Consider the following 23,941-nt stretch of genomic DNA (forward strand, 5'->3'; position numbering starts at 1 on the left):
TTGCAGATTCTTCCATGTGTTTTCTTAGATGCTCCAATATGTATAGCTCTTAGTTTAATTCATAAGTTTTGCTAAGCAACTTTTTTTTTGAGAAATCATGTCTTGCAAGGCCCAAATGGCTACTTGACAGTGCAGTCACAACCTGTTTCATTCACAGCATGTTCGATTTTCACCCTCATCAATAGGCACTTATAGACCTGTAGGTCTGTGACTAAGGGGAACTCAAGGAAGCTTAATCAACTTTCATGTAATACAGTCTAGCAAATTGTCAACTTAGTGTAATGCTGGTAAAAACAAATGATCAACTGCCTGGATTTCTTTTTTTGTTTTTCATAATCATGTTATAAATGTTGCCTGACAAATTGAGTCAACAAGACCCAAACTTAGTTTGGCTAACGCTTGTGATTGTCTATTATACACTTGGTGGTTTGCTATCAGCCAAACCTAATTCAAGTTTTAGTTAAGTAACTTTGTTGCAAATTAGGTAAATAAAACCATTTTTGTTACTACTTTGTATTAACACTATGGTTTTATATGCATTGAGTCAATCAAACTAACCCTACTTCATTTTAAGAACAACTATGTGAAGGCATTTAGGTTTTTCCACAAAACAAGAATATAAGTCAATTTTTAAATTAAACTCAAGATACCCTCAATTATATTTTTAGCTATCCTCAATTATATTTTTATATATTAAAGGTTTGGGGGGGTGATGTATTATAGCATGTGAAGTTCTTAAACATCACTTAAGTGTACTAAGTGCAGTAAATGGAGCTGTGTTCTTCACAATGTACAGCGTATATTAAAGGGTTTATTTTACAAATTTTCTCTGAATTGACTGATTGCAAAGTTTAGACTTGGATGACATTATTGGGACTTCATTGCAATCTCCAGTTTGCATGTAAGGGAATCTCAAAACCTGAAAGTAAAAAAGAAATTTCTCTAAAGCCATGGAATGACTCAAGGGCAAGATGTGTATAAGGATGCAAGCCCTGGAGCCCCATACCTGTATCTGTGCCCTTAGGAACATTTCAGTCACCTCTCAAAGATGTTAAAACCCCCTTCAATAAAGCTTACCACCCTGCACATCCCAAATGACAAGCACCTTCCGTAAACTACTGTGTGAGAATCTGAGAGCTCCTGCTGTGTGCTGGGTGTTAGATGTGTGGCTGCCAGAGTAAAGCTCTTTGTTATCAGATGTCTGTTAGGCTGGAACTGCATAATCCAAGAGGGACAGTTAATAATCTTTAAAAATCTCTTATGTTATGGAGGACAATGAAAATCTCCATGTTATTTCCAGGAGATATATACTTAAATATATTCATTTTTGAAGTATTTTTATTAAACATTATAAATGAATAGGATGCTTTGCTACATGTTAATAACAATTTCACAACTTTTAAGATGCGTGATGCCTCTTTTACAGTACTATCAATTAAACAAGTTTGCTCTTTTTTTTTTTAAACAAATCTATAATCTTGGCAAAATTGCCCTTATATTTCTTCCCATTTATTGACAAATTCCAATCTGAGTCAAAGTTTACCTGCCTTTCTCAACCCAACACAACAAACAAAACGAAAAACCAAAGCCATTTTTATCCTGGAAGGGATTAAAACAAATACTTAAAAGAACCCTGATTCTCTGGTCCATCTGTGAACATGACTTATACTAAAGGCAGTGCAGTACATTTTGATTAATCACAAGACATTACTAGCTCAGATCTGATCAAAAATCAAGATTATGATCATAGCAGCATGCGCTTCCATGTTAGATTAACTTTATCAGAGGCTTTTCTTTTCCTACAACCCAGCATGGGAGAACTACATGTAAAAAGTGAAGATCAGATTTTTTTCAGGATTAAAGATTAAGAATGAATTGACTTGTCACAGAAGGAGTAATTTTCCTTTTTCTTCCCAAAGATGATTTTCCTTAAAGTTAGTTTACAAAATTTATGCTTCTTTCTAAAAAAAATACTTAGAAATGAAAAGCTGCACAGAAACATAGATCTTATTCTTCATACTGCTTTCTTTCTTTTTTAATGTAACATTTAAGTAAGGGGAGATTTGCGTTTTTGAGAAATATAAAAAGACAGTATACCAGTTCATGTTACACCCAAGATCAAATAAGAATATTCTGCACATGGGGTTGCAGAGCAGGGTTTTCAAGTAATAAACTGCTTTAGCTCACTCATTTCTTATCAATGACCTTTTTAAATCATGCATGTGATCTCGTTCACAATTTTTTTTTTTTTTTTGCATTTTAGCTCTCTTCCATAGTCTACTTTCACTCTGCTTTAATGCTTGAATGTTGCATTGTGACAAAGATTTAGAAAGGCTTTTTGTCATATTCTAATTTAATGCAACTAATTTCATCCTCTATGCTCTGTCATTCGGTCAAAAGCTGTATTCTTCATGGAGTTTTCACGGGGGTGGGAGGGGCAGTAATGAATGGGACTCAAAAATCTAGGGGAATATTAACTTAATGTCCAGAATCAGGGAGACATTAGGAAGCTATTTTATTATTACAACGATCAGAAGATCACCATTTTTTACAGCTGTGTTTATTTTGGCAGCGATAAGCTTAAAGCCATGTCAAAACTGTGAATATTTTCAAGAAAAAATAGAGTCCTACTTTGATTTATGACCCACTGAAGACAGATAACAGAAATCTGTTTCCATCAGTATATTTGTAAAAAGCATTTAGGGAAGAAAGACATCACAAAAAATGATGCAGAAATGTCGTTGACACATGGACCAGTGCAAATGCTGCTGCTTCTCTCGTGCCCTTTGATTTTGAAAACAAAAAAAATCCACTATGCTTAATATTTATTGGGGGTGATCAAGCTCCAAAACATGAAACAGAGGAGTGTGAATGTAATTATGAATCTTTAAAAATCTGTAGTTGTAATCCCCCACTTAATCTAGATTAAACACTATGCACGCCTTCAGATCTTTTCACTACTATTAAAGGGACAATCTCCCTCCAGTCTGTTCATTAATACTAAGGGAACTACCAAGATACACCTAATACATTATTAAAATTAGAGCAAGAAATACACATGCTCTGAATAACCAAATTCAAGTTCTATGGATACACTATTGCATCAAGAGTTGTAATTTCTTCTACACCAGTGGCAGGATACATTTAAAGTCTGTGTAAAATGTTGGCACAGTCCAACTTAATCCGGAAGCAAATATTGGAGAACAGTCAACATACATAAAACGGTTATAGACTATAAAAGGTGTTTAAGACTTTATCCCCTTAAGTCTGGGCAGCCCAAGAGTGTAGTAGGTAATGGTTGCCAACGCAAGGGTCATTTCGTCCTTGTTGCCCGCGGTGATGGTGGTTAGTAAATTAACAAAGATGCGCAGATGAAAGCAGCGATCAACCAAAAGTTGATAGAAACTGGAAAACGAGAACGCCTCAAAGAGTTCCTGCGAGCTAAATTAACTGCATGTGCCTGGAAGGATCAGCTGAAGGCTCCCTGTAAAGAGGTAATTAAAGAAAAAGGACTAGAACAGGTTACTGTTGATGACTTGGTGACTGAAATTACTCCAAAAGGCAGAGACCTGGTACCTGACAGTGTAAAGAAGGAGCTTCTACAGAGAATAAGAACATTCCTTGCTCAGCATGCCAGCCTTTAAGATTGAATTAGATTGTGTTCTGTGATTTTATTTCTGAAAGTGAAATTTGCCATAAATTAGCGGTCATTTTCCTAAAATAAAATCTCTTTTTTTGTATGATGGTTAAAAAAAAAGATTTATCCCCTTACCTAAAAAGAACACTGAAATTTAAAGAAATGGACTTACAAAATGCTGGGTTTCTCATTCTAGATTCTAGTTTACATTTGTAGTTAAATAAACAGGTAAAATATTGGGCGAATGCACATTGTTCCCCTGACATTTACAACCCAGTGCTTTCTAACATAACCTTTACCACATTTCCTGTAATCATTCTAGGATAAGTGTCTTGATTACTTTTGTACATTAAGTAAATGGTTATTGACCCTTATACATACACATCAGTTTAGGAAGAGTAAAAAAATATACATATCAACTCAAAGTCTCTAGATATATTTTTGCATTATTTGCAGCAATCCCTTAGCAATTTCTATTTTTCCTAATTAATGAGGATGTATGAGTGTGTGTGTGTTTAAAATTTTAGAAGCTATACAAATGATGGGTATTATAATATCTGATTATAATACTTTTAATTAGATTCCTTGCAGGGCTATTCTCAGTAATCAGAAATGTGGAAACAATCTATATGTGGCACACACACAGAGTAGAATACAATTCATTTTTAAAGAAGGAAATCTATAATCTTCAACAGCATGAATGAACCAGAAAAATATTACACCAAATGAGATAAGCCACTTACATAAAGACAAACATTACCTGATTCCACTTTGTGAAATATTTAAACTAGTCAAATTGATATAATTAAAAAATGGAATCGTACTGCCAGGTGCTCAGAGACCTGCTCTGCCATCTTGTACCTGTAGTCAACAATAACATACCATATACTTAAAAAGCCAATGCTAAGTGTGATTGCTACAATAAAATAATAGATCAAAGAAACTTAAGAGTCTAATTAAACTCCAAGAGCCATATCTGATAAAACCACAAGGAAAGTAGAAATAGAGTGGGATGGCCAGGCCAGGATTGTGACACAGTGGATTAAGCAATGTCAGTGTTCCATATGAGCACAGTACCTAGCCCAGTACCTATTCTCCACCTGAGTCTAGCTCCCTGCTACTAGTCCTGGAACAGCCACAGAGGGTCATCCAGTTACCCAGATCCCTGCCACACATGTGAGAGATCAGGATGAAGTTCCAGGATCCTGGCTGCGACCTAATCCAGCCTTGACCATTGCAATCATTAGAGGAGTGAATCAGCTTGGATGATCTCTCTCTTTCCTCCTCTACAGTCCTACCTTTTAAATACAATATACATTTTGAAAACATGGAAAGGAAGTTCCTCAACTTTACAAAAAATCCCTATAGCTAACAGTATGCATGATAGTTACAATGTGGATGTTCTCACTAAGATCAGGAAAAAGGAATGCCCATATTATCACTCCTACTAAACATTATACTAGAAATCTTGGCTAATGGAGTAAAATAAGAAAAGACTGAAAAGACATACATATTAGGAAAAAAATAAAACTGTCTTTGTCCACAGATTGACATGACTGCCTAAATAGAACATCTTGAAGAATCAATAACAAAAAATTCTTGGAACTAATAATTTATTAAAGTAAGTTTGTAGGTTACAGTGTTAAATAGAAAGTCAAATACTTTTGTATATTAACAATGAAAAATTAGGACTTCGAAATTGGGAGCATATTAGCATAAAACATGAAATATTAAGTACATTTAACATACAATGTTCTACTAATGTTCATGTTTAAATCTAACAAACTACATAAAGATATTTATATGAGAAAATCTGTAAAACTCTGATAGAAGTACAGAAAAACTCTGAATAAATGGAAAAGCATTCTATGGAATGGAATAAGCTATTCTAGTACCAGTTCTTAATTTGACCTATAGTTTCAACACAGTCTCAAAATCCAAGTTAGTTAGGTTGGAAATAACAGCAAACTGATCTAGTGTATCTAAGCTTGACAAAAACTTGACCATTGTTTGGGCATTTGACACAGTGGTTAAGAGGCTGCTTGGGACACCCCACATTGAGGCGCATAATTTGAGTCTTGGCTCCACACCTGATGACAACTTTTCTGCTAATGTGTTGGATTCCTGACACCAACATGGAAAACAAACTGGGGGTCCCAGCTCCTGTGGAAATAAAGGACACATGTGGGCCATGGTCATGGATGAGAAAGTTGGGAGGGAAAAATTTACATACAGCAAGAGATGTATGGTTTCCAACTCATGACTTTAAGCTAGCTCCGTAGCTGTTTCATTTCATTTCTTCCTCAGAGATTTCTGACCCTTGATCTTAACAGTTGCTTAAGGATGCAGATTCACCACATCTTTTGTAGTTACTTTCTGCAGAGTAGGGGCTAATGCTTGCCCACCCAATTTCCGAAATCTCTTATAAAATGAATCCCTTTCACAAGTTGGAGAATTTCTAACTAGCACTGATGGTTGAGTCCCCCATATTGTCATCATTATTTTGAGAGGTTGTTGATTTCATTGCACATGAATCAGCAGTGGAGGTGGCCCAATCATGGAACCCGTGTGTTGAGGCCAGATCATACACCCATAGGCTTTAGTTCTTGAGATCTGAGATTCTGACATGTCTGAGGTCAGAAGGACATGACAGCACGGGCTGCTTGCCAATGTCAAAATCCAATAGTAGGTGCTCCCTCCCTGCAGTGAGAACTGTGGCCTGAACCAGGGAACCCTAGCATGTCAACCTATCAAGCCCCAAGTCCAAGCCATCCCTAGTTGTGGTTCTTGTGCTCATTGATGTGTGTACACTGGCCTGGCCTCGCGAGGCACATGGCATGCGTTCTTTACTTTCCCCTACCCAGCCCATCTCAATCCCAGTTCCCATATACACTGGCAGGTGCAGTAACCTGGCCTGGGAAGGCTTGTGGTGACGGCTCTGCTAATGTTAAAAGCCCTTAGTTGGCTACAACCTGTTTTACCCTACTAGTGCTAGCCCCCAAAATCCCTACCCTGGCTGCCCCAGTAGGCACCTATAGTCCAGCTCCTGTTTTTACCCTAGTCCAGCCCTGGCCACTACATGCATTTGGAAAGTGGAACCAGCAAGTGAAGAGCTGTTTTTGTCACTGAGTCTGACTACATATTTCTCTCTCTCTCTGTCTCTCTGCTTTTCAAATAAAGTGAAAGTAAATGCACAAAATTTACAAAAGCCCTGAGCGAGAATGTGGTGAGGACTACTGACTTCAACATCTCAAATCTGAGAACTAATTAAAAAACCAAGAACAGTGAAGTAAAAGAACAGATTGTTGGGTTGCAGAATTTAGAATAATAACATAAATCATCTAGATAAAGCTCATAATACATAAATCAAATATAGGTAAATTATCAAAATTGTACTAAGGAAGCAGACAAAAAACTTACATTTTTTAAAAGCCCTTTTGTAGGATGTTCCTTAGTTTGAGATGTCTGATATTTTTGCATGACTAGACTGAAGTTATCACTGGAGAAAGAATTCTAAAGAAGTGATAGCTGTTTTCATTGTGATGCTGCTTTTTATGATAAAGAAATGATATTTCAATATTAAAAATGATAATCACGTACAGAAAACACTGCGTTCCAAAAAGTAGTTGATGGCAAAAAGTACACTATGACTGAATCAATGACCATTTCTAAAATGAACTCCAGGTTCTTACATTAAATGAAGAGTGATGAAACCTCAACTTTTCTCTAAGGACAAGCAGGACTCATGCCACTCTATTCTTAGAATAAAGAGCACACAATGAGCACCAAATGCTGTGACCACAAAGTGTGGACAGAGTCATGTGGGAATATCCACTGCCTAACAGGACCCAGTTGACACACTACAGGGGCAGAAAAAAACAATTTTCTATGACAATAGTGGGAGGGAGGATAGGGTACATCTGTCAGACTATGACAAATGGAGTTCATGATTGTCTCTTTAAGGTTCTACTCATAGGATGAAACCTGCAACAGAGCACGTGCCCTTATCTTAGGGCATTTCATATGTACAGCTAGGGATTAAGGTAATTTCTCCCTTCATACATGCTAAGTCTTGTTTATTGTGGATTCTAATGTCAAATATTGAACATAGATGATCTTCTTAATATTTGTTTACTACAGGGATCAGATCTACCATAATCTCTTTTCAAGATGAGCATTAATCCAACTATGTCTGGAAAAAAACGACACAATTCATTAAGGTAAGTAATCTCTATTGTATCCGGTGCTTAATGTTCATTTCCCATCCTACCCCCAGCTCAGGCTTATAATCTTTCAAATCTGTTGGTGATATGTGATTGGTTTCTGGTGTTCACACAATCTCTGCCTTAAAACAAATAAATGAAAAAAATCTCTGGATAAAAAATGTCATTTCCTAGATGTTAGTGATCCCACTGTCTGCTCTTTGGTTAATTTTAGATCTTCAGCAAAGTCTAACAATATCAGCATTAGACAATAGCAAAACTACAAAGGCATACAGGGGGAATCAGGAGCAATCCTAACAACCTCTTAACAGGAGGTCATACACATAGAGCAGGGGGGACCCCAGAGTGGAGCAGGGGGACAGGAGGAGGCTTTTATCCCAACCCTGAAGACTCCCAGATCCTCACCAAGGACTATCAGTACGAGCACCGAGGACTACATCCCTACTGTCAAGGAGACCACTGGGAAATGGAGTGCCTTCGGAGGCCAAGACTCTGAGGTCACCCACCCCCATTTGGATCTACCACATGGGATGGAAGAAGCCCAAGTCCTGCCTTGCAGGATCCAAGGTCATCGGAACAACAACCAGGATCCCTGAGTGGTCCGCAGAAACAGAAGAGCAGTAAACTTCCTTCGGGACTAGGGAGAGGAGCTTTCTCTGGTCCTTGCCTGCTTCCAACTTTGGGTCCCCACCCTCTCTCGTAATGACCATCAGGATCGCTCCAGAAACCCCTCAAAACAAACAAACAAACAAACAAACAAACTAGAATAGACAGACAGAGAATAACAAAGAAAGCTTAGAAACAGACAGGAAACGGTCAGCGGGGATGCACCTATAACTCACTGGGCAGGACACAAAAATTAGTCACTCCTCACTGGGGTATTCAAGATTTCTCTGCACACCCCTCCTATAACTGTTCACCTAAACTGTTGACATATGTCTTGTTATAGAGTTAGACTACCCAGAAAGCAGCCAGGTTCAGAGAAACCATGCTTCAATGCTATAAACTACTAAATACTAAAACTAAAATAGACACGAGACAGCTGAATGGCAATCTATAGCCATTTTAAGGTGTATAGAACACGGTTGAACATAAACCAAAATTGAAATGTCTATGAAGAAGTCACAGGTTGTGGTTGAGAACCTGCATTTTACTGTTAACATATTGGTTAATCAATACCATGTCAATTAATGCCATAATGTTGTAATTGGTTGTAAATATTATGTTGGGGCTTTTAACTGATTGGGATGATACTCTGCTGGCCCTACCTTCAGACCAGAGATGGTCTCACCAAGAAACTATTGAACTTACCAGGACAATAAGATGCTGGACTGTATGCTTGGTAAATACCTCCAATGAAAGAATCTCAACTGAATTTGAACTACGGAGATGCAATAAGGTGGAGCAATCCACCGTGGGGGGAGGGTTTGGGGAGGAGTGGGGGGAATCCCAGTGCATATAAAAATGTATCACATAATGCAATGTAATTAATAAAAATAAATAAATTTAAAAAAAGATCATTCTGGAGAAGACTATGACAGATTTTCCAAAAGTATATGGAAACTGGAATTAAAAGATAAATTGGTGTGAGTGTTTGTCTTAACGGTTAAGTTACTAGTTGGATTGTCCTGTATTGGAGTTCTTGTTCCAAATACTTCCCTGATTCCAACTTCCTACTAATACTCTCTCTGGGAGCTGGCAGTTGATGGCTGCAGAAGCTGGGTTCCTGCCACTGACGTGGGAGATGTGAATTGAGATTCTGACTCCAGACTTGGATTCCCAATCTGAGATCACTGCAGGCAATTGAGGAGTGAATCAGTGGATGAGAAAGAACTCTCTTTCTGCCTCTCAAATAAATACATTTTAAGTTTATTTTTGTGAAAAATATTTTTAAATCAATGCATAAGAGGAATCTTCAAAGACTTCACAAAAATGCATACTATGTCAGCCAGCATTGTACTGTAGTATGGTAATCCACTATGTTCCCAGATGGATGCTGGTTGATGTCCCTGTTGCTCCAGTTCCAATGCAGCTCCCTACAACGGCTTGGAAAAAGCAGCAGAAGATGACTCTAGTGTCTGGGTCATTTCCTGCTACCTCTGATGAAGACCTGGATGAAGCAACTGGGTTCTGACTTTGAACTGAGCTCTGGCTATTGTGTCCATCCAAGTAGTAAACCAGCAGATGGAAAATGCTTTCTGTCTCTTTTGTTCTCTTTGTAGCTCTGAATTATTTTTTTAATAAAAAGATTTATTTATTTTTATTTAAAATTCAGTTATAGAATCAGAGAGAAAGAGAGAGAGAGAGAGAGAGAGAGAGAGAGAGAGAGAGAGAGAGAGAGAGAGAGAGAGAAAGGCAGAGCTGGGCCAGTCTGAAGCCAGAAGCCAGGAATTTCTGACTCTCAATGTGGGTCTAGAGGCCTAAGGCATTGTGCCAACCTCCACAGCTTTCCCAGGCCATTAGCAGACAGCTGGACCATAAGTGGAACAGCCAGAAATCAAACCAGTACCCTCTGGCAGCCAGAGGATTAACATGCTAGGTCACTGCACATGCTCTTATAACACTTTTAATATAAATATTTAAGATGAATAGAATGAAAAACTACGCATGGATTTCAAATTCTCTTATCAAAATAAATACCCTTTAAACTCATTTCTTGACAAACTTTATGAAGTATCATTACAGTAAACAAAATCGTTATTCTTGAAATATATTAGCTCTTCCTGGATGGCAATTGACTTAAAACTTGCTTTAATTTCCTTGCAGCAAATTTAGTCACTGTTCAAGCACTTTTAATCAAAATGTTAAATATAGTGTTGATATAAAACCAAGTAATGTTGATTGTTCCACAAATGTCTTCATTACAGGTAGGAAGTAAGACCAAAACTAATATGAATATGGCTGACTATATCTTCCCACCATATAGCATTACTCATCAAGTCATATATAAAATAATTCTTTACACATCAATTCATCGATGCAATTTTGTGATCTGCTTAAATGTGTGTAGACAGCAACTTATAACTCAGTTCCATTACCAGATTCATACTTATGCCCTGATTAACCAAGTGATTTATAAAAATCCTTCTTTGAATAACAAGCCAAATCACATCAATGTAGGATTTTCCTAGAAAAAAAATACGGAACATTTTTTATTACGTATTTTATTATTATTATTTTTTAATAAATAAAAATCTTTATTAAAATTGTTTAAAAATACATAAAATCATATGTATGTACAGGCTGCTATATGAAGTTTCAATACATGCAGGTACTGTATAATATCAAATCATCAGTGCCAACTTATGTCCTCCAACAATTATCATTTGTATGTTGTGAAAACTTCTAAAATCCCCTTAACCTGCCTGTCAGGATAACTCTATAGCTACCTGACTTAAGAAACAAACATTATGGGAAAGTTTGCCATCGATTTTCTTCTCTTTTTTAAAAATCAATCAATTAATTAATTAATTTTGACAATCTTGACATAATTAGGGTAAAAAGGTTCAAGCACTACAGGAAGATGGGCAAAACAATTAGTTCCGTATTGTTTCCTTAATATATCTGATGTAAAAGAAGATTTTAAGGGAGAAGCCCCACCCAGTCTCCCACCCACCCCAGGTCCCAGATGTGGGGCATGCTCCGACGGTCTTGCTCCAGTGGTTTTGATAGTTCAACAGTTATGAATTGCTGCCACTCTCACAACTCCATGCACGATGAGGTCGTTGGAGAATCCACTGATTGACATAGTCCATCATAGAGTCTCCGTTTGCCCGGTTTTTCACTGCCAACATATATAGCTGAGGTGGTTGATTGACTTGTTCTGTCCTCTGTCTTTTGATGGTTAGGGTTCTGAGTCTGGAAGCTAGATTGGAGGGATCTCTAAAGAAATTTTGTCTGAGGTGTTCCCAGACCAGATTCTTGTATGTACTAGCAAGTACAGGGCCCGGCACAGTCCATCGCCCCAATCAGCTGGTGGTTGCAATTGCTGGGTTGGTTCTGTTTCCAGCCCTTTCTTCCTCTGGAACCAATGGGTGTTGCAGTCCAGCCTGGTTCTGCCCAGCACATACTCGGCCTTCACATAAAGCAGTGTGGGCTGCAGACTAGTCGGACCTACCCAAAATAACCCCCACCAGGCCTGCCCTGGTTTGCCAGCATGTGTAGCAGACTAGTCCAGTCTGTCCCACATCCCACTCAGCTCTTACACATGTCAATGGGTATTAAAGCCTAGTTCCATCTAACCAGCTCAACTATCCAGCCCTCACGGGTGTTGTTGAGTGTCTCTCTGTCTAGCCACCCCAGCCCCTGTCCTAATTTTCGTGCCTTCCTGTGGGAGTGGGAACCCAAGAGGGAGGAGCCCACTATTTCCCTCCCAGGCCATTCCCACTCCTGGATTATGCACTCTCCAGGTGGTTCTGTGGTTTAACTTGACAGAATTAGCTCCCAGTGCCAGCTTCTGCCAGCTTCTGCTGTGGCTAAGCCCAAACAACCCTTATGTACTCTAATAGTAGTTTGCTCCAGTAGGAACAATCAGCCCAGCCTGGCTTTTTTCTGATCCAGTCCACATGAGGCGCACAGGTGTTGTAGCCCTGAATAGTCTGGTCTGGCCCCCATCCCAGCTCACACTCTCCAGTGGGAGTAGCTGTCCAGCAAGGGAACCCCTCCTAATTCCCCTGCTGACTCTGCCCCCTCCCTTCCTGATTCTCACGTGTGCTGGTTGGGTGCTGCGGTCACATCCAGTACAGGCAGCCTCACCTTGGCATTCCGTGTTGTGCGCTGCTTTTGTCGCGACTGAACCTGGCTCAACCCACACTCTGTTCTGGCGTTCAAATTTGCCAGCGGATGACAGGAACTGATCCAGCCTGGTCTGCCCTCGACCCATGTCAAATGTATGCCAGTGGGACACTTTCCATGACCTCTTCTGGGCTGTTTCCCTCCATGCTTCTTGCGCTTACCTGCAGGGTCTGTGTCCTGCCAGCGGAGTTGCCCAGGCTCCTCCATCAGAACCCCTCCCAATGCCAGATTTCGCGCGTACCAGTGGGTCCCTGAGCCAGCACTACTCAGTTCACCTCCTGTGCTAGCAGGAACAGTAGTCTTCAACCCATTCTGGTTCTTGCTGTTGGATGTTTCAGCCCAGCCACAGCTCGTCCATACCCACATATAGCTCATACATGGCTCAGTTGGGGTTGAGACCTAGACTAATCCGTCCCACATCTACCCTCGTCCTCCAGAACACCAGAAGATGTTCCTCCAGAACATCTTGTCCCAGTCCACACTTGTGCCAAGGGAGACTACAACTGCATCCTGACCAGAACGCAGCCCCATTCCAGCTTGTGCGCCCCTTAGTGGGAACCTCAACCCAGCTAGGGTGGCCCCTTAGTTTCCCAATGGGGCCTGTTCCCAGCCAGTTTTCAGCATGCCAGTGATTGCTCTGACTCAGCTTGGCACCTGTTGTGACCCCTGCCTTATACACTGTGGCTCAGCGTCCGTGGCTCATGCAGACCAGTTGGTGCAAGAACCTAGCTGGGCATGTCCTGTGCTCCATCCTGGTTTCCAATCTTGCTTGTAGGCTAAGGTTTGCCCAGTACTGCCTGGTGTACCTGTTCCATCACCTTTCCATACACTGACAAGCCGTTGGAGCTACTCAGCCTGTCCGACCCCCAGGTCCGGACCACCTGTTCACCAGTGGGAGTTATGACTCGCCAGGGGAGCTTCCCAAGTTTCTCCCCCAAATCCCTCCCAGACCCAGTCCTTATACATGCCACTGGGCTTTAGGCCAGTGCCCAGGGTAGTCTGGCCCTCCCTTGGCCTTGCATGAGCTGGTGAACGTTGCAGCCCGGCCCACCCCACACACCACTCAGGATGCTCACTTGAGCGCCGCTGCCCTAACCAGTCCAGACTGCCATCAGTTCTCCAATCTGATCGATGGCAGGTTCCCCGGTCACACCTAGCTTAGTTCACCACCACTCCATCTCTTTAAGTAACTTGTGGGGCTAGGATTTCCATAGGGTTTGGCCCACACATCCCATATCTTCCCCCCAGATATGGTTCCCTAGCATGTTTGTTAATGTCATGGCCCTGCTTAATGTGACTGGTCTCCACTGGGTCAGTTCTGTTTCCAGCCCTGTCATCCACTTGGACCAATGGGTGTTGTGGTCCAGCTCAATCCTACCCACTTCATACTCGGTTCTCACGCAAACCAGTCGGAGCTGCAGCCTAGTTGGGGCAATTCCCCTTAACCCCCACCAGGCCTGCTCCTTACCCTGGTTCCCATGCATGCGAGTATGTACCGCAGGCTTGTTCAGTATGTCCTGCCTCCCATTAAGCTCTGGTACTTGTCAATGGACATTGAAGCCTAGTTCAACCCAACCAACATACTATCCAGCCCACACAAATACTGGAAGGTGCCTTTCTGTTTAACAACCCCTGTGCCTGTCCTGGTTTTCGTGTTCTCCAGTGGGAGTGGTTAGCCACAAGGAAGGTGCCCACTACCTCCCTACTAGGCCACTCCAACTTCTGGATTACTCACTCTCCACGTGGTTCTGGCATTTAGCTTAACAGAATTTGCCCCCAGTGCCAGTCTTTGCCATCTGATGATGTGGCAAATCCCATCCAACCCTTGCCCACTCTAATTTTGCCTGCACCATTCGGAACAGTCAGCCCAGTCAGGCCCTTCCCTGATCTAACTCACATGAGGCCCATAGGTGTTCCCCTCACCTGTCTCAGCCTTTGCCTTCAATGCTGTGGCATAGTATCCCTGCCTCCTGTAGACCAGTTGGGGTAAGAGCCTAGATTGGAATGACATGTGCTCCATCCTGATTTCTATCGTTTTTTTGTGAGTTGAAGTTTGCTTGGCCCTGCCCAGTCTACCCCCGTCCAGTTGCAGCTCGGTCCACTCCACATCCTGTTTTAGGATGCTCCTTTGGGTGATGCTGCCTTGACCTGCCCAGAATGCCATTGGTTCCTTTACCCATAAGTGATGGCAGGTGTCATGGTCACTCCTAGCTTAGCCCATCGCCACCCCAGCTCCCGAGCTAACCTACGGTACTTGTATTTCCACAGGGTTAGGCCCACACTTCCTCCACAGAGTTTACCCCCGGACCAAGTTCTCTCACATGCTGGCCAGTGTCTTGACCCTGCCAAATGTGACCAGTCCACTGTTCCACCACCCAGTCAAGTAATGGTGCCCAGCTAGACAGGCCCCCATCCATAGCTTTGGTATGGACTGGTGTGTGGCAATCAGTGATGCTCTAGGCTAACAACCCATGTCAGTATTCCTAATTTGGCAGGTGATTCAGTCTGGCCCACATAGATCTTATGGACACTCCCCTCCAAATCATCAGATCTCAGTCCCCACGCTTACTCGAAAGTTTCCTAAGCAGCAATTTCATATCCTAAAAACCCCAGAGCTCGCCGTTGGATGGCCAGCAGGCAGAGTCTGGCACCATTTGGTGCACTGGCCGCCCAAAGCCAAGGACTCAGTCACTGCCTTTCGGCAGTGGTTCTGGCCTGCCGAGTCCCCAGTCTTGGATCTGGCCTGGCAGGGGTGCCTCCCACAGACACCACTCTGTGGGGGTTTGCCATCTGCCCCCCAATCCCAAGGCCCCGAATCCTCCTAGACTGAGCATTTTTTTATTACCTATTTTAAAGCTGCTATTTAAAACTTCACTAAAGATCAATAAATAAGCCAATAAAAACCATGCCACTGCAACCAGAGCAAATTTCTTTATGAATCTGACTCTGGGTTCAGAGGACACAGGTTTGGCCCTCACCTTTGTCATGTGTGTTGTGGCTACAAAAATCTCATGACTACTTCCACCATGCTGAACTAGGGCATCATAAGAGCACACTGTATGGCTCAGACCCCAGGTTCTGACTAGGTTGGTGGCTATAGCCAAATCATTGACCTTATTTTTTTGCCTGTTTCTTTGTCTCTAAAATGGATGCAGTACTTTATTTTCATTTTGTGAGAATAACTTGTTGATTGCAAAAGATTATGAGTGCACAGAATAAACATTAAAAATATTAGCTGCTAAGTCTTTTTGTTATTACTGTCTTCTCATTCCTATTTTGAATCACTAAAAAATAAATCAAATCACACCTTCTTTTGGGTTTCTCTTTCCAAAAAAAGAACCATTTTTCAAGATATTTTTCATTTGCTTAAACACCTCTTTTATTTGTTTAATTTAGATTTTTTTTAAAGATTTATTCATTTTTATTACAGCCAGATATACACAGAGGAGGAGAGACAGAGAGGAAGATCTTCCGCCCGATGATTCACTCCCCAAGTGAGCCACAACGGCCGGTGCTGTGCCAATCCAAAGCCGGGAACCAGGAACCTCCTCTGGGTCTCCCACGCAGGTGCAGGGTCCCAATGCATTGGGCCGTCCTCAACTGCTTTCCCAGGCCACAAGCAGGGAGCTGGATGGGAAGTGGAGCTGCCGGGATTAGAACCGGCGCCCATATGGGATCCCGGGGCTTTCAAGGCGAGGACCCTAGCTGCTAGGTCACGCCGCTGGGCCCAAGCAGGTGGTTCTTGTGCCTCATCCCTGGTAGATAAATCATTTATGGCAACTCTCAATAAAATCTAAATTAAACAGGGCGTGGCCTAGCGGCTAGGGTCCTCGCCTTGAAAGCCCCGGGATCCCATATGGGCGCCGGTTCTGGTCCTGGCAGCTCCACTTCCCATCCAGCTCCCTGCTTGTGGCCTGGGAAAGCAGTTGAGGACGGCCCAATGCATTGGGACCCTGCACCCGCGTGGGAGACCCAGAGGAGGTTCCAGGTTCCCGGCTTCGGATTGGCACAGCACCGGCCGTTGTGGCTCACTTGGGGAGTGAATCATCGGGCGGAAGATCTTCCTCTCTGTCTCTCCTCCTCTGTGTATATCTGGCTGTAATAAAATGAATAAATCTTTAAAAAAAAAAAAAAGAACCACCTGCTTAATTTGAAAGAAACTACCTTTTCACGTTTTACATTCTCTGGGTATATACACGCAGAGAGAACAACACTGACTCAGAGAAGCACAAGATCTTAGGAGAAAAGCAGTCAAAGATGTTTAGACAGCCTGGACAATTCTAAAAGTGGAAAATCAATTCATAACTGAAAGTTATCTCAACTCCTTAATTAAAATAGAAAACCATGCAACTGAATCTGTAATTTCTGAGATGATCAGCTGCTAATTCACTTTACAGATAGGATTTGATTGGATTCCATGGAAAAGATATCAATTCTATTAACTCATCATTTCTTACATTTGATTAAATCATTTGATATTGAAACATTTAATCAAACATTTGGACAGTCAGTTTTGTGGAAACACATTGTAACAGAGGACTCACCCAGAAAGCCTTGGTCCTGAATACAGAAGTCAGTGCCAATGATGTATAAGTAATGCATAGTTATCTACTGACATTTCATCAAGTAAAGTCAATGAAAAAATAATGTTTCAACTTCCTCAGGCCAACACCAACATGATGAAACAGTTTATCAGTATCACAGGCAAAGGCAATTCATGAGTACCATAGTTTGCTGAAGTGGGAAACTAACAAAAAGCTGGAAGGCCATATGCTACACCTGCTTCATAATACAATAATTCACAGTCATATTTTAATATTGAATGATGTATTAACATAGCAAAAGCCAATAATAGCTTTACCTTTGTAACACAGCCCAGGGCACTGGGAAAGGCAATGTTTTGATCTTGTTAAGAGTTGGAGGGCTTTTTGAAGAAAAAAACACTCTTTTTCCCATGATCAATTACTAACTCTGGTGGGTGATTTTAAAATCATTTTATAAATAAGTGTATGATGGTATCATGCATATCCAGGGAACTCATCATCACCAATATTAGAATAGAGAACATAGAAGGCCCAACATCATATCTATATATGTAAGTCACAATTCAATATCTCTATTAGAGATAAGTCTTACATATTTTGAAACACAGAGTCCTTTGTTTATGCTACTCTTCTTGTCTCCTTCTTTCGTGGAATCAATTTTTCTGTTTATATTATTATTGTTATATAGACAGTGTTTTTGGTTTTACTTCTTCTTTTGCTTTCTATGTACTCATCACTAATTCATGTCAATCTCTTCCAGCATTTTCTAAATTCTCAATATGGCTGGACATATGGCTCTGTGATTTTCATATAGTTTTTCTTACTTCCCATCAATTTTTGTTTCTGCTCTACTAAGATATTTTCTTCACTTTGTCTCTTTCAGATTATATGTGCTCTTAGATTTTTCACTTTTAAGAGATCTTTTGTGCTTTCATTTCCTTTTACAGAAAACTGATTTGTTTGTGATTATCTGAAAAATTAAGTTGCTTCCTTTACTTTCTCAAACTAATGTACCTTGTTCTCTGGGATTTTCCATTTTCCTCAACTATCATTTGCCTCTATTTGTTTGTTTCTTTATTTGTTTCTTTATTATGTTATTTGTTTCTTTATTATGTTATTTCTCTTTAAAATGTTGAAAACATGGGAAATATTTGACCTAGCAGTTCCATTCTCATTTATCTCTGCTCTAGAGAATTAAAAAGATATGCCCACCCAAAATCTTCTATATGATTGTTCATGAAACATCAATTATAATACAAAAAATATTAGATATTATTCAAATGTCTATCAATTAGTGAATGATTAAAATTGTGACAGAGGCACATATATAGTGGAATATTTTTCTCTAATGAATAATAATTTTAAAAAGAGGCCAGTATAACAGCCTAGCTAATTAACCCTCCACCTGCCATGCCAGGATCTCATGTGGGCACCTGAGTCCCAGCTGCTTCTCTTTCATTCCAGCTCCCTACTTACATTTTATGAAAGCAGCAGAGGTTGACAAAAGGCCTTGGGTCCCTGAATCCTCATAGGAGATATGAAAAAATTCTTCCCAGCTTCAAATCAGCCCAGCTCTGGCCACTGCAGACCCAGTGATGTGAAAATGGTGAACCAGTGGGTTAAAGGCTCGTGCTCTCTCTCCTTCTCTCTGTGTATGCACGTGTGCACATGTGTAGCTCTGAAACCCATTTAAAAAAATAAATCTTTTGAACAAAGAACAAAATAGACTCATGAAAATAATATCCAAACCACAAAACAATATCAAAATTGAAAAATTCCAGGAGAAATAAGTCAGGCAGATGATCCTATTGTATGAAATTTCTAGAAAATATAAAAGTAGAAGACAGATCAATAATCCATTGTAATTGAGGTTAGGAGCAGAGACAAAATGCAAACAGGCATTTGGTGTTTTTTTGGGAGTGATGGAAACATTCCAAACTGAATTGTGATGCTCATACAACTAGTACTAATTTGATCTGTTGAAATATCAAAACCACTCTACCAGCTCTACCTTCAGACCAGAGATGGTCTCCCCAAGAAACTGATGAACTTATCTGGACAATAAGATGCTGGACTTTATGCCTAGTAGATGCTCCCAAGAAAGAATCTTAACTGAATCTGAACTGTGGTAATGCAACAGGGTGGAGGAATCCACTATGGAGGTGGGTGGGAGGTTGGGGGAGGGCTGGGGAGAATCCCAGTGCCTATAAAACTGTGTCACATATTGCAATGTAATCAATTAAAAAAAAGTTGACAGCTAATTAAAAAAAAAGAAAACATCTAATTGTACATTTAATCTGGGTGGATTTCATGATATTCAAATAACATCACAAAAACCTGCTAAAGTATGTGGCATTTTTCTGATTAATTTCAGACAAGTGGTTAATGCATTATATTTTAATATTACATTGAAATTTCTAATTTTAGTCATAGTAAATGTTAGGACCACTGTACAGAACCCAAACATTAATTTTGACATTAAATCATTTCTGTTTATGAAGAAACTTTCATATTCCCATATTTCAAAATAAAACTCTTCTTGTTGACTTCTGCAAAATTCCCTAAGTACCCCAGGGTCCTGAAACTGGAAGATTTGGTAACTCATGAAGCTCCTTGTGTGCATTATGTATAAGGATACAGAATTGAAGAAGCAAGCAAGCAAGCAAACAAACAAAATTAAAATCAAAACCAAAACTAAACCAAACAAAATACCTGCCCAAAGACACATGGCAACGAAGCATCTAAAACAAACAACTGGGTCTCTTGAATAAAAATTCAGGACTCCATGCTGTTCAAGGTAAGATTGGCACATTTCCGAAATCAAATTTTGCTCTTTTCTGATACATTTGCACTTGCAAAGAGCTCCGAGGTGATAATCCTATAAAGTAAATAAACATAAGATGCTATCACCCATAGGGCAACTTCTGTTTGTGGCTAAATGAGCCAGGATGAAGAAACACTTCAAATAAAAGACTCAGCTGGAACAACATAGGAAAGAGGCTGCCTAGCTTGAAAGGGAACCTGGCATGTAGCCATCGTTATTCATAAACTATAATGTAATAAACTTGTATGAACACAAATCTAATTTCCATATTCAGCACTGGTTACCTGAACGACCCATGTGAGAGCTAATTTTTGGAAACAACATTAATTCTCTGGAAACAAAATGAGCCACTTGATACCAGCCAGAGTGGTAGCTAAAGGGCTTTCAAATCCAACATCCCATTGATATCCTTTTCCCATTTTCAGATTCTGACAGGCCTTTCTTGAATCAGAGTCTCACCTCTGGTTGGTGCAATATAAAACTTAAGCATTTTCATAAAAACAGAGGATTAATGAAGACATCTGTGTTTTAGAAAACTCTGAATACTACCCAGAGAGCTGTCTTGTAGCAAATTGACAAAGAGATCATGAGATCTGTTTGCAATAAAGTCCTGAAAACAAGAAATCTAAACTTTTTGTTAGCCCTTAAATATAAATCTTAAGAGCTTAAGAGCTAAACAAGATTGTAGTTGTGTCCAAAATTTCACTGTTTCATGCCATGGAAACAAAATTCCTATTGATGCTAGGCTTGGCTTTGTCACTCTCCTTGACCAATAAACTGGATACATCCTACTTTCTGGCAGAAACTTTATGACCTATCACACAGTCCCACTATATTCTCTTCCTATGTTGCATGTCAATAAATGCCCCACATAAAAGATGCTCCTTAAATGGAACCTAGAATAAAAATAGTGACTTATGGTAACTATCTAGATTAAATGGCAATCTTCCAGTTGGAAGCCACTAAGTTATTTGTTACCACAATGTAACAAACTTAATGATGATTGACACAAGTGGCAAACAATTTTTATTTAGAGTAATGAACTGCATGATTCTTTAAAGATCTCATATTGGGGGCTGATGCCATGGCAAATCAGAATAATCCTCTGCCTGTGGTGCCAGCATCTCAATCAGGCAGTAGGTTGAGTCCTGGTAGCTCCACGTCCCATATAGCTCCCTGCTAATATGCCTAGGGAAGTATCAGAGGAAGGCCCAATTGCTTAAGCCCTGCACCTATGTGAGAGACCCAGAAGTTGTTCCTGGCTCCTGGCTTTAGCCTAACCCAGCTCCAGCTGTCATGGAAGTAAACCAGAAGCAGTGGATGGAAAATCTCTGTCTCTCATCCCTGTGTAAATTGGCCTTTCAAATAAAATAAATAAGTAAATTTTCATATTGATTAAAAATAACTGCTTACACATATTTTCATCTTCCCATATATTGTTTTGCAAACACTTTTGCTCGAAAGTGTACAGGGCCCAGCACAATGGCTCAATGTCTAAATCCTCATCTTGTATGTGCCAGATCCTATATGGGCACCAGTCTGTGTCTGGACTGCTCCAGTTTTCATCCAGCTTCCTGCTGGTCTCCTGCAAAAGTACTGGCAGATGATCCAAAGCCCTGGGACCCTGCATGTGCACTGAAGACCTGGAAGAAGCTCCTTGTTGCTGGCTTAGGATGAGCTCAGCTCTGGCCTTTACATTCAGTGAGTGAACCAACAGATGGAAGATCTTTCTGTCTTTCCTTCTCTCTGTGAATCTAATCTGCCTTTCCAATAAAAATAAAAAAATCTGAAAAAAAGGGTACATTGTGATGTAACAAATATGTTAAGATTCCAGCACATGAGAATGAGGGAGAAAGGGTAACAACTTTCAAACAAGAAGCTTTACCATTGTTCTTTCATTTTTAAAAGTTATTTCAAACTATTAAATGTCAATGGAAATGAAAAACGGTAAAACTATATTTATTAGGTACACTGCCATTTCAAACAATAGAAACAGAGGATTAAAGCAATTATTAAAATTGGGTGTTTTCGTTTATGTGTTTTTGCAATGCACCAAGTGTCCTTTGACCAGTGCTGTCTTAAAACTCATGAAACAGAGGGAACACCCTTTTTTTTTTTTTTTTTTTTTTTTTTTTTTTTTGCAGCTTGGTACACTCACTCCGTTCCAGGCCTGATCTGAATCATCTTCCAGCATTTTGTCCTTAGGCCTTTCAAGATGAAATATCTCTGAGAGTTTCTTTAATGTGAAATTACTTGTTGTTCTCATGTCCCCTGCAAGATCTTGATCCCTTTTACTGCTACTATGCCTCATGGATGGTGGTAAATTTCCTCTGGCACATCCCGTCCCTTGAATTGCAGCAGTGTGAACACAGCAGAATCAAATCTTATTTCTAGTGCTATCATACTGTGTCTGTGCTGCACTTTCCTATTTCTTCATCAATTTCCTCTTCCATGCATTTAGTTTGTCACGTTGGCTTATCACTAGGAGATGAAGAAGCAACACAGCTGCACATGGGTGTAGACTGTACCATGGCTCTGCAGTGATGGAGAACTGAGAAACTTGTAAAGAAGCAGCAGGTTTAGTCATTGACTGTGAAGTACATCTGTTATTTACATAGTGATTCTTGAGTTGAAGAGTTTGAAGTAAAGTTTGCATTTTACTTAGCACAGCAATACATTATAACTGAAATCCTAGTTGTTTTGTAGGGGAACTCTCATCATTTAACTAAACTGTGGTTACTGAACATTTATGTATTTCAAGACTACACAAAAGATCTTATCGTTATAATACATATGTTTACATCTCTACAAAAATATGCATTTTAATATTGTGTTGTTATGTGCCTTTCAATAATCTGCTTTTTTCTTTTCATAATATTTCATGATAAACTTTTCCAACTGGCAAATCTAAAATATCTTGTATGATTATAAACATGAATGCTTCAATGACCTAAGTGACATAACATATATCATGCTCTATAATTGAACTCTCACATAACAAAGAGTAAATAAATGTTAATTTTTACTAGCTACCAGCATGACTTAGGTTGCTTCATATTAATAAGCACTTAGATCACTCCTAAGCTTTAACACATATTAAACAGATCATTTTTGCATGCAATAGTTGTCTTAAAAGATAGAAAAAAAAACCCACCATGGTTAATCAAACTGGGAATAAGATTCTTGGAACATGACTTTTGAGTAGGAGGCTTAGAAGAGAAACAGATAGTCAACATTAGAAAGAAAACCGGGAGCTCAGACTGAGTGTTTGAGTTGTGATACCTGTGAATGGGATAGCCTAGTCCATTTGTCAGAGACATAAAGCCTTGGTGATTGTTAGTGTGTGGTTGGGACCTGCAGCCTTGAAGTGTATGAGATTGAATCCTGAGAGCCAATAAGAAAAGAAGAAGCTAAAGGAAAAAAGCCAACATTTCAAACAAACAAGCAAAAACACATGAACAATAACAACAAAAAAAACACTGAAAATAATAAGATAATTAGCACTTTTGAGGTACTTAGTATGAACCAGTTAGGCCATCAAGCACTTGTATATCTTATCTCAATTAATTCTCAAGTATCCATATCTATGCAGAATATCCTATTATTATTGTAATTTTTTACAGATTAGAAAATTGAGTTAAATAACTTTCTAAATCCACTCAAATAATACACAATGTAAGCAGATTCGTATATGTAGATTGTGATTCCTAAATCTATAGTTTTAGCTTTTTGTTATTTATTATTGTGCAATGTGAAAAATTCTCCACAAATGAGAAATTTGAAACAATATGCCCTTATTGTTTCACATATTCTGTGGGTTGACAACCTAGGCGTGGTTAAAGTTATTTTTGCTCAATATCTCGCCTTGAATTGTATGAAACCCAAGCATAAAAAAATCATATACAATTAATGGAATTAT

General features: G+C 39.8%; 2 protein-coding genes across 2 annotated transcripts in view; one reads left to right on the forward strand and one right to left on the reverse strand.

The window, feature by feature from the left end:
* LOC101530122 (cytochrome P450 7B1) overlaps positions 1–23,941 on the reverse strand; it is a 181,210-nt gene that overhangs the window by 29,960 nt on the left and 127,309 nt on the right. The window lies entirely within an intron of this gene.
* On the forward strand, positions 3,360–3,710 carry LOC101528566 (transcription and mRNA export factor ENY2-like; the record flags this gene model as incomplete). The annotated part of the gene is made up of 1 exon (XM_036492235.2): positions 3,360–3,710. A coding segment is annotated over one exon (285 nt), but the record flags the coding sequence as incomplete, so codon positions are not given.

This window comes from Ochotona princeps, chromosome 9 (assembly GCF_030435755.1).
Source record: "Ochotona princeps isolate mOchPri1 chromosome 9, mOchPri1.hap1, whole genome shotgun sequence".
Taxonomy (NCBI): Eukaryota; Metazoa; Chordata; class Mammalia; order Lagomorpha; family Ochotonidae; genus Ochotona; species Ochotona princeps.